Raw genomic sequence first — 12,500 nt, 5'->3', positions numbered from 1 at the left:
AAGAAAAAAGAACAACAAAAAAAAGAAAAGGAAAAAAGATATTGTCCTGTTAGTATTTATCTAAGTCCTTGAAGTAATTTTTTTTATAACGAATTTGTGTATATATATATATATATTTATATATATATATATGAGCTAACTTAAAGTTTGATTCTCGTTGAAATTGTTTCTCGGTCCTGTTTCTCAGTTGGATCTCAGTTTCTCAGTTTCTCAATTTCTCAGTTTCTCAGTCGAAATTTTCATCTGGTTAAATTCTCAACCATCCCATTTTCGATTTCCTTCAAGCTTCGGTCTTACAAAGTTAAAGATATTCGTGGTTTTATTTGAAACTTATAAATTCTACGAGATACGAGACATTCTGTATTACATAAGTTCGAATGAAGGAAAAATATTTCGTATATATTCGAATCATCTAAACCACGAAAGTACGAATATATCAATAATTTAAAAAAAAAAAAAAATTTTCCAGAGGCGAATATATGTTTGATACGTTGAAAATAATATTTCTAAAATATGACGAACTTTGATATACAATATTTCTTCTTCTTTTGTCTTTCTTTTTTTTTTTCTTAATATTTAAAAAAAAAATATAATACTTAAGATAAATTTTCATTCATCAGAAAGTGATGATGTATAGATGTATACACATATTTTGATTCATTGAAGTATCATATCGTATAAAATATATAAAATATTAAAGGACTTTGACATATGTATATGTACTTCGACATTTTGAAATATACGACACTTGGTGTTAGATTCATATTCATCACTATATATCACATATATTTCTTTAAAATCACCTACAATATATTTTTCCTTGAGAAATTTGTTTCTACTATATCGCAAAAAAAAAAAACTTATTGACATATTATTCATACTTTTCGATTTTTAAATCAAGTATAAAATATACGTGTGTACGTATATGTAAATCTAAAAGGATTAAACATTTTTTAATATTTTCTTTTTTTCTTTTTTTTTCCTTTCTTAAATCGATAGTTGCAATTAATTTCCATTGATGAAAAATATTTGGATTATAAAAATGTCGACGAGAACGAATTCGAAAGTAATCTTTAAAAGTAATATTTAATAAAATTATTGCGTTAAAAATAATCTTTCGAAATAACGAGGACGATTATATCATAAATGAAAATATTAATAAAGTGATAAAGTAAGAAATATAAATTAATTAAATATCATACGAGACAGAAGTTGATATTGCCGTGATCGATCGATTGATGTGTGATAATAGAAAATATACTTTCTAGCAGTGTATATATATGTGTATATATATATATATATATATATATATATATATATATATATATACACACACATATATATATACATATATATAATTGTCCGATTGCAATAAGCTGCAGTCGTCAGTCTCGAATCACAATATCAGTTGGTTCTTCAGATATTGGATCAAATCGAACGATCCATTTTCTTTTTCTTTTTTTCTATTTTTTTTTTTTTTTTTCTTTTACTTGCATTTACATTTTTCAAAATCTCGCCCATTCTCTGGTTTACACGTTGCAACAATTATACAAAGTTGTGTATACATATGCATGTGTGTGTGTGTGTATGTATGCGTGTTTGTGTATGTGACCGTAATCTGTCAATATCCAGGGGGAATAGTTTCCATGGACGCATATACATGTACTATATATCATGATCATTATAATTGATTCAAGCAATTTCACGAGCAACGTATTCCGTAGATGTCTGATTGAACATACCGATTTGACATTATTGCTTTTAATAAATTCCTTCTCGTTTGATTGGCTAAATGAAAAAAAATAATATGAATGTTTTACTATCCATATAATTATAACGGTACTAAAGTATTTTTTTTTTTTTCAACGATATAAATAAAATTCTCTGGTTATAGAAAATTTTCCATTAAAATGATAGAAAATTTGTCAGAAGTCTTTCGATTCGATAGAAGGGCACGAAGAGGCAACGAATAAAATTAGAATAAAGAAAAGAAAAAGAAAAAGGAAAAAAAGAAAAAAAAGAAAAAATAAAGAAGAATAAGAAGAAGATAAAGAAACAGCAGCAGCAGAAGAAGAAGAAGAAGAAGAAGAAGAAGAAGAAGAAGAAGAAGAAGAAGATGCAGATGAAGAAGAAAAGAAAGCAGCATTATTTCATAAATCTCAAAATTAAAAGACTCTCTATGCGAGAGAAGAAAGAAAATTTTTCATTGAATCTTTTCATACCGAGACAGTAGTGGCCGTGCAGGAATTCGCTCGTTTCCTTAGCAGCATCGTACCTTCCCATTTCCGTTTGAACTGCGCTATCACCTAAATACATATATATGAAAAAAAAAAAGAAAAAAAAAGGAAAAAAAAAGAAAAGAAAAAAGAAAAAGTAGACCGAATAAAACATCTTTAATTTTCTTTCTTTCTTTCTTTCTTTTTTTATTTTCTTTTTTTTTTTTTTTTATTTTTGTTTATTTTTTCTTTTTTTTTCTTTTATTTAAATCTTTCATCATGTCGATCTACTTACCTCTCCGTTACAGAAGCAGAAAAATACGGCAACGCAGAGGCCCTGATTTAAAGAAGACAAAAATAAAAAGAATAGATCAACGACGGAAGGGATTATTTATATTTTTAATCCATTTAAAATTCTTATTGCCCTTTACGAGCAATAAGAGATTTAATTTTTATACGTGAACTTACGATATATGCAATCGTTCCTGTTGATTCAAAGAATAAATGTATCAAATCTAATTCACTTGTAATTAAACGGACTCATTCTCTCTCTCTCTCTCTCTTTCTACATAAAATTTCTTTATTTTTCATGACGAATTAAATAAGAAAATAAAAATAAAAATAAAGACATTTATATCATTTAGTAATGATCAGAGAGAAAAAGACAAAATTAAATTGGATTAGAAATAATGTTTGTTATCGTTCTTTTTCTTTTTTTTTTTTTTTTTTCTTTTTTGTTTCTTCTTAACAGACAGACAGTAACAAATATGTGTAAGTCCGTCTTTAAAACAATAAGAATATTTTTTCACTTTACCTCGATGAATATTTCATTGATGAAAGATATATATATATATATATAGATAAATAGATAGATAGATAAAGAGAGAGTGGGAAGGAGAGAGAATTAAAGGTGATTCTATGATAATGGAAGCCTCGCCGTACTAACTTGGAAAGAGGCTGTAATCGCTGAAATAACTTCGTAAGCGTGTTCCCAAGGGTGCTTCTTCGGTGGCCTGAACGGAATAACTAGATAGTGAAGGCCAAGAAGTGGTACCAATAACATCGTTGCTCTATGATAATGAAAAGGTGAAATGAGTCAGATATTAATGAGTCATTATTTATTTAGGTCTTATTAATGTTAAAGAAAGAGAGAAAGAAATAGAGAGAAAGAAAGAAAGAAAATATTTACCTGAAAGCTTGAAGCATTGATCTCGACGGTCTCGTTCCTATCGCTGGACCAGCACGCAATTTCATTAGAAGAACGCGTACGATGTTGAAGAGAAATAGAACGTTCAACAACGTCGAGACGCATACCGGATAGACCAACACACTCATGTAATTGCCTTCGTTGATCCAACATCTAAAAATTAATGGTTCAAAGGTAACGTTTGTCGTTAACTTTTTTCTTTTCTTTCTCTCTCTCTCTCTCTCTCTCTCGCTCTCTCTTTTTTTCCCTTTTTCTTTTTTCTTTTTTCTTTTTTTTTTCTTTTTTTTTTCTTTAATTTGAAAAACGGCAACGAGTAGATAGGTAGATAGATACGCGATGAGTTCGCCGATTATTCCCGCATAGAAGAGAGATAGATGAGCTAATTCGATATCGAAGGAGAAGGGGGAAGGGAGGGGAAAGAATATGTGTAAAAGTTTACATCGTGTTCGATAATGCGTAACAAGTTTCAATGAGTCCATCCTAGTTACGAATTATCAATGAAATCTTTTTTTTTCAATCGAAAATAATTTATCCCGATGTATTTTTTTTTCTTTTTTTTTTTTTTTTTGGAATTTTTGTTATCTCATTGAAAAATATTATTGATTATTAATATTATTTGTTTTTAATAAAGACTAATATTTTTGATTTTTTTCTAATCTCAACTAACACACACACACATATATATATATATATAATATATTGAAATCTTAATTAACTTTAACTTAATCAGAGAACTCGGTCAAAAGTTTAATTAACCCTTTGCACTTTCTCTTGGTCATGCATAATTTTGTAATATGACCCTTGTCGGCGATTACAAAAAACATTTTTTTTCTCTTTTCTTTTTTTCATTTTCCTTCTCTTTCTTTTTGTTTTCTTTTCAATGGTACCGCTGCAGTGAAAATTAAAAGAAAGAAAGAAAGAAAGAAAAAGAAAAAATAAATAAATACATAAATAACAAAGAAGATCTCATTTTATAAGAGAAAAGATTGACAAATGGTTTACCAATTTAAATCAAATTTTAATTATTTTAATCATTGTCATGTATCTTTCGTTATTGAAAAGAAATTTCATATTTTACTATTATCATCAATAAAATCTCTCTCTCTCTCTCTCTTTCTCTCTATCTCTCTCTATCTCGTGTAGAGAAGTTATTAAGAGAAAAGACTCTCGCAGTATTTATCGATGTCACGTCTTTAATATTTCTATTAATTATCTTTCTGTGCATACCATAATATATATATATATAATCCCTTTAACTATAATTTTGCATTATATAGAGTTTCCCATTTAACCTGGTTTCATTTTATCAAGAATGATTAACAACGTTTATGGAGTTGCAGTATAAAGTATGTATGAGTATGTCGCAGTAGTGAATGTTTATGAAGTGTCAAAGGTTAAGAAACTAGAGACAGACAAAGACAAAGATAGACAGAGAGAGAGAGAGAGAGAGAGAGAGAGAGAGAGAGAGAGAGAGAGAGAGAGAGAGAGAGAGAGAGAGAGAGAGAGAGAGACATTAACAAGATTATTATTTATTTATCGATCTTCGATATTATGTATCCTTTCTATTCTTTATCAATTCCACGACTGTGTTCGATTGGTTGACCACAATGATTCGATAGTAAGTAAAAGTTTCTAATTCAATTGATCAAGGGCTTCTGATGCGGTCGACTTTGTTAACTGGTGCTTTCTCTTAAATGTCAATAAATTCTCGACTAGATTCTACGAAAACTTGACTATCGTTACAAGAAGGATCGATAGTTTCACTCTGATACACTATGTCCAAAGTACCACACTACCATTTATTGGGAAAATCCTGTGTATCGTACATAACAACCATACTAAAGAAACTTTATGGTTTCATCGTTGTCTTCTTATCGTTGTTGATGAAACAACAAAAGATGAACAACCTTTTCTTTTCTTTTTTTTTTTTTTTTTCTTTTTTCTTTCCCCCGAAATAATCTATACATCGTAATGATCCCCAATGAGATCCGATATATACGATAATTTATAAGTTCGATCTTTAATATTATAATATCGATAAAAATTATATTTAATATTTAACAAAAAAATTATATATTTATACCGATAATCGATCGAGTTAGAATTTTTATGAACGATCGATTAATGAAAATCTGTAAATGTTTTGCGATAATGTAATTGTATACGGCAAGGTGGGGAGGGAGGGGGAGACGATTGAAATTTTTCAAATAGATTTAATCATTATGATATAAATTAAATGACTAAGATCTAAACGATTTCACGTTGACTCACTGTTCGGTGTCTACGGGATCGTAGCTTGTGGCTCTTAAAATGGCATAAATGGTAACGATGATCCCTGGCATCGACCAACCAAGTGCCATAAGCCAGTTCACCAATCTGTGCTCACTTGTAAACGCCAGAACGAGTAATGTGTGAAGATAAAAGCCTTCGCAAAGCATCCATGCGTAATTCGTCAAGAGGAAATAATGAAGGAGAATGTGTAAAAACTGGCATATTATCTAAATGGAAAAGAATAATATTAATGAAAAAGATCATAGTTTTAAATAATTTACATTTTAAATGATTTATACGTTATTTCTTTTCTACTTACGCTATTGTTTAACAAAAGATTTGTATTAGCTACAACGAATCTGTACCAGATCAACCATAGTGCGTTGTTAAGGACGAACGAAACGAATAGATTCATGTGCAGAGTTATTCTAGCGCATCTCAACGATCTATGTAATAACAATAATAATAACAAAGGTACGTTATGTTACTTTTTTTTATTGTTTTTCAATCGAAAAAAAAAAAACATAAAAAGAAAGAAAAAATCGAATGGAAACTTACCGAAAATATGTGAGAATCGCTAGCGATAAAAGTAGAGCCACTAATGATATGGCATAGCCTACTTCGTAGATGCCATTGATACCTTGTTGCCACTGTATAAAAGAACAAAACAAAAAAAAAAAAAAAAAAAAAAATAGAAAGAAAAAAGTGGAAAGACAAGCAGAATAAAAATTGATACTTCAATTAACGCGAATGGTTCAATTAACGTGCTAATCGACATATGTATATCGGGCTTTAATTAAAAACGAACAAAGAAACAATTGTTCATGGGTCGGACCAAATTTTCTTGATATATCCCTTGAAGTATGTATATCTGTATATTTTGATTATAATAACGATTATTAAAATCGTTGGAATTTTATTTGGACATTAAATGATCAAACTAAACGAAATATATGATGTATCGATAAATTAATTACATATAATTATATGTACATACCTAATTCGTCAGATAATGTATATGAATTTATCTAAAGAATATTATTATATTTTATCTTAGATATCATTATAAAAGTTTAGATCAGACCGATACGTAAATATTTTATTATGAATATTAATCGATTCAATCATTTGTATTATTACGAAGATATTAATCGATTTTTCTCCAATAACATTTTCAGATCTAAAAGGGTTTACTCACAATTAGATCTTCGATATTGATACAAGTCGTGTAATTGCTCCAGATTGTGTGGGAGACTGGATGCCGAAACCAGGTGCCATTTGTTTCACAATATTTATGTGCCTTCACTGAAACACAAATGAAACGTATTCGATGATACAAAAATAATACAAGTAAGATATCGAGATTTAATTATTAAGAAAATTTAAATATTACTTTTCGAATGTCATTAAATTCGCATGATTATTTTTTATTATTTTTTTTTTCCTTTTTTTTCTTTTTTCTTTTTTTCCAAAGAAATTCAATATAAATTGGAAAATTACTAGAGAAGATTTAGAATCTCTCTTTCATTCTTTCTTTCGTTCTTTCTTTTCTTTCTTTTTTCTCTCTCTCTCTCTCTCTCTCTCCCTTCACTCTTTGAAGATATTTTTTTTGAGATTGAGAAAATTGCGAGTTACAGGTGATACTTTTAATTGCAAAACTTTCGAACGAACTCAACGAACATTTTCGAGAAGTTTCCGCAGAGAGGAAGGAAATAATAATAGAGAAATTTACAAACGAGTCGTAGCAATCTGTGCTTCTCTCAAAATGGCCCTTCAATATTTTCTCTTTTATCGATCAAGAGAAAAGGAACGAGGAACGAGAGTTTATTTAATCGCTTACTTTCAAGAAAATAAATCGTGGACAGGAAACAGAATCTAAATAAATTGGAATCTAATTTCGAGAGTTGTATATAACGTTCATTTAAATTTTCATCAATTCGAAGATTTTCAAAAAAGGGGAATAAATTTTCTTAAGGCAAGTATTTAAATATTTATATCAATAGATATTTTCTATGCTTACATTAAGTTTCTCATTTGATAATTGTATATTTAATTAAATCGTATTAATAAATCGTTTTTATTTGATTTCGTTAAAAACTATCCGATTGAAATAATACTACATTCTAATTTATTTACGATTCTTTTGTATTTTATATTTAAACATAATTTTAATCTTGAACATTAGCTTAATATAAAATAAAATATGTATATAGTTCGGTACGCACGTTAAATATAAAATAATTATACATTGACATATCAATACGATTGAATTTTCGACCTTGGAATCGTTGCCGTCGCGAGATATAAATAGAAATAATACTCCGAATGACTTCGACTGTTGTCGAACCAGTAGTTCTCTTCCGTATTCCGACGAGTGAACATCGAAACTTTCTCTCTGTCTCCTTCCAAACGTTTAAGATTGAAATATTAATGCTCACGTGAATTTTATAATTATTTAAACAATATTTAATACACGTTCTTTTTCTCGAAATAATAAAAACGTTTCTATATATATCACGTTGATTTACTCAAGCGAGTTTTATTAACTTTTTGAAATAATCAATTAGAAATAATTTTCCTTCCCTTTGTTTTTATTTATTTATTTATTTATAATTTCTTATTTTTTTTTTCTTAATTTTTTTTTTTTTAACGCTTGCAAGCACTAAAATACAAGGTAGATATGTGGAAGCATGTCGTACGCAACGATAAAGAAGAAGGAATAGGTTATAAAATGTTTTTTCTTTTTTTTCTTTTTTTGCTGTAGCTAGTCGAGACAGCTGTTGAATCATGTTAAAAATGTACATTGTTTACATTTAATACTAATATTACAGAGTGTAGATGACGATAATATTAGAAAAAGCATAGCCATATTCGTTCAAAATCCAATAGGAATATTATTTCATATGAAAAAGGAGATGAAAAAATTTGATGGATATGAAAATATATAGAAATATAATAGAATTATATGAGAATTTTACGTTTCGATGTTAGTTTAATATTACGAGGATATGTGAATAGGAATATGTTAAAAGAAAAATATATGGATCTACGAAAGACGTAAGAATAATTTCTTCGCTTTTGTCTACTTTTTTTTATTCTATTTCTTTTTTCTTTTTTCTTTTTCTTTTTTTCTTCTTTTTTTTTCTTGTTTACTTTCTCTCCTGATACTTGAAAGATAATTGTCGATATTAATTATAACTTGATTATTACTTGACTTTAAACTGCAAGCGAAACTTCACTTTGTTACATGCAGTCTTAATTGACGAAAGTTAGATATTGCGTTTTCACGAGGAGAGTGGGGGTGCCGGGGGTGGGGGGAGGAGGAGGGAGGGGTGCTTCTCTACCTCCCTTATCCTCTTCGTTGCTTGACGAGTTATTCGAATGTTTCATGGAAAACAACATGGAGAACGTCATAAAAGTAAATCTAAAAGGGAAATATCTCGCGTACGTACGTAAGAAAATTTTTTTCCACTAACATTTTATTAATCTCAAAGACCAATTATATATATATATATATATATATATATATATATATATAAAATAGCTCTTAAACGTGTAGTACGAGTTTCCACTAGGGAGGAGTAGAAGGGAAACGGGGTGTGATGGGATGGGGAGTGACGGAGGGAGGGAGGGATGGGATTGGAGGGTGAAGAATTTTTCCTCGATTGTTTTCGATCGGGGAAAAGTAAATGTAACAAAAGGTAAAAGTAAAGATAAAGGTACTTTAAAAACTTTGACGATTTTTCCGTTCTCAACGTAAAACGTCTTTTACTTGGAGTGCTTAGAGAGCGCATTAGTACTTTGATGGCTCCCAATAGCTTTTCCCAATGAGATCCCTTCGATGTTTGCACGTTACCAACGAATAATATACATTGAATGGCATCGATGAGAGAGCAAGGATCTCTCTCTCTCTCTCTCTCTTTCTCTTTCTCTTTTTTTTTCTCAATTTTATTTCCTTCCTTTCTATCTTTCTCTTTCCTTCTTTCCCTTCTATCTTTCTTTTTATCTTTGATATGGTGCACGAAACGCACTCGCCATAAAAAGGATAACTACGTTTCCTTTTATTGGATCATCAATCGCTCTGGGACGGCCATCCGATAATGTATAAGGGAGGACAGACAGGAAGAAGAGGAACCACGTGACTTGTCCAACCATTTCTCGACGACTTCCTTTTTCCTTCAGTCTTCTCTCTATCTCTCTATATCTATCTATCTCTCTGTATCTCTCTCTCTCTTTCTCTCTCTCTCTCTCTCTCTCTCTTCATCTATCTCTTCATCTATCTCTCCTTTCCTATTACTTATAGCCCCTACATACATAGTCGAGCTATATCTTTAAAGCACGGTCTATATCATCGTTCACGGGTGTTCATCGAACAAGGATCAAGCTACGAGGGAGGAGGGGAGGTGAGGAAATGTGATAGGAGTTGGTCCAATTCAAGGACGTAACTCGATTTGCACTATTCTTTCATTCTGAAATGATATCAAGCGTCTTGACATTCCTATTTTGCTTTTTTTTTTTTTTTTTTTTTTTTTTTTTTTTTTTTTTTTTTCATTCCAAATAATCCGGAATAATCTCTTTTTATATCGATATCTACGATACGATTGATATCGTTCAAAATTATTATCCCAACGGAGGGATCGTTAATTTTTTTTTTTTTTTTTTTTTTTTTGTATCGCAAATTCTTTCGCTCTTTTTTTCCCCTTTTTTTGTGAAATTGTGACGATGTATTAAGGGCAGCTATTCGGTTAAAAATCTATTATATCTGCGGTTATATTTTAGTAAAAGAGGAAATATTATTTAGTTTTTTAAATATCCTTCGATATACGAATTATGTCGAAAACAAAAAAAAAAAAAAAAAAAAAAAAAAAGGAAAAATGCAATACAACATGGTTTTAAATTATACGCGATTGTTCCATAAAATTTGAAATTCGAAATATTCATCGTTTATGGAATATCTGATTTGTGTGGGCGAAATGATTTATATGCATCGTGTATGTTTCCTTCTATCGAGTTGAAACAAAGCAATCCCATCGCTTGGAAAATTTCAGACTTGCACAATTAATTTATTCCCCGTGACAATTTTTGTTTGTGTTTTTGTTTTGTTTTATTTTGTTTTTTTTTATTTATTTATTTCATTCCAATCTTGTTCGAGTGAAATAAATATTAAATAATTATCGAAAATAATATATACACACACACATGCGTATATATATAAATAAAAGTTATATATATATATATATATATATATATATATATATATGTATATATAAATAAACATTAACAAATCCAGTGGTACAGATTACATCAATGATAGACATTCGACTTCATTTTAATCGATCACTTCATTGCAATCAATTAAACAAATTTTTCTACATTATCGTTTTCGAAAGAATTACAAAAAAAAAAAATGATTATATCGAGATTGATTAAAAAAACAAAAACAAAAAAAGAGAAGGGAAACGAACATCATTATTTATAATAATATCGATGAAGAAAAATATTTGAAAATTTTTCAAACAATTAAACGATCGTAATTTTTTTTTTTTCAAACAATTATAATTATTTCGATGGATTCGTGAAATTTTATAAACATTCGATAAAGGTATAAACGATCTTAAAGGGATTTACTTTTCTCTAGTTCTTGTCTGGTCACATGAAGATAGATTTATTAGAGTTTACATTCGTATATACGTACGTAAATGCGTACTTATATACATACATACATACATACATACATACATACATATGTATGTATGTACTTTTCTATTGTTAGAATAACCGAGCTTGATATATAGAAGAAACGAAAGAACGTACGTAGTAAGATGTCAGAATTCAAATAGTCAAACAGACTGATTCGTTGAGCCTTGCTTGGTGAATGGGACGAGAGAGGTTTTATCGTTTCAAGGTGGAGGGAAAAAGGAAAAAAAAAAAAGAAGAAGAAGAAGAAGAAGAAGAAGAAGAAAAAGAAGAAATAAAAAGATAATGAAAAAAAAAAAAAAGAAAAAGAAAAGAAAGAAGAGAAAGAAGAAGAAGAAGAAGAAAAGAATGGATAAAAGATAGAAAAAGGAATTTTCTTTCTCTACGATTCTCTTGGACATTCTGCAAAGAGCCGAGATATAGAATGGGTCCCTTGGAAAGTGGGTCGGGATTTAAAATCGTTCTTGGTGATCGTATGGTCGGAAAGTGGGTTCTCATGCCTTAACGTTACGCTACATTTAACGGGAACTTAAATACTGAAAGAAAGAATAATTTTATTTCTCGTTATTTCAAAAACACAAGAGAGAGAGAGAGAGATATCGTTCAAATCGAGAGAATAAAATGGAATAATTAAAAAAAAAAAAAAAAAAAAAAAAAAAAAAAAAAAAAAGGATACAATTAATTTTAATCCATCAATTCTATCAATTCTATCAATTGTATTATTCTATTCTTTGTTTTATTTAATTGTATTATTCCTTTTTTAATACAACGCGTCGACAAAAAGTCTCTGTCGTTATATATATATATATATGTATATATTTATTTTCTATTTTCAACTAACTTTTCTTTGGAAAAATAAAAGAAGGAAAAAAAATGAAAATCATCAGCCAATGGTAAGATAAAAAGGAAAAACGATCACTTCAAAAAGTCACTTTACTTCGTTTACGGATCAAACACATTAGCGTTCGCTAGTTAACGTTTGCGAAGCTCAAGTTGCAACATTTTTAAAATGCGACGATATGCAATTTATACAACGTCATGCAGTATTTATATCTAAAAGTTCGATCTTATATGATTTCACGAAAAAAAAAAAAAGAAAAAGAAAAAAA

General features: G+C 29.1%; 1 protein-coding gene across 5 annotated transcripts in view; it reads right to left on the bottom strand.

Annotated features, from left to right (window-relative positions):
* LOC124955383 (calcitonin receptor) overlaps positions 1-12,500 on the bottom strand; it is a 54,121-nt gene that overhangs the window by 2,647 nt on the left and 38,974 nt on the right. For 4 of the 5 annotated variants that reach the window (XM_047509736.1, XM_047509737.1, XM_047509741.1 and 1 more), the window contains exons 3-10: positions 6,893-6,999; positions 6,253-6,344; positions 6,014-6,140; positions 5,695-5,921; positions 3,406-3,576; positions 3,163-3,286; positions 2,512-2,553; positions 2,223-2,306 (exon numbers count right to left, since the gene is read on the bottom strand). In XM_047509736.1, the coding sequence (XP_047365692.1) occupies positions 2,223-2,306; positions 2,512-2,553; positions 3,163-3,286; positions 3,406-3,576; positions 5,695-5,921; positions 6,014-6,140; positions 6,253-6,344; positions 6,893-6,999 (974 nt within the window). Of the gene's footprint in view, positions 1-1,466; positions 1,789-2,222; positions 2,307-2,511; positions 2,554-3,162; positions 3,287-3,405; positions 3,577-5,694; positions 5,922-6,013; positions 6,141-6,252; positions 6,345-6,892; positions 7,000-12,500 lie in introns of those variants that run through there. The other variant, XM_047509740.1, reaches the window with a different exon arrangement.

The sequence above is a fragment of the Vespa velutina genome, chromosome 18 (assembly GCF_912470025.1).
Source record: "Vespa velutina chromosome 18, iVesVel2.1, whole genome shotgun sequence".
Lineage (NCBI taxonomy): Eukaryota > Metazoa > Arthropoda > Insecta > Hymenoptera > Vespidae > Vespa > Vespa velutina.
Note: the sequence above shows the minus strand (reverse complement) of the source record. Positions and strands in the feature narration are given on the sequence as shown.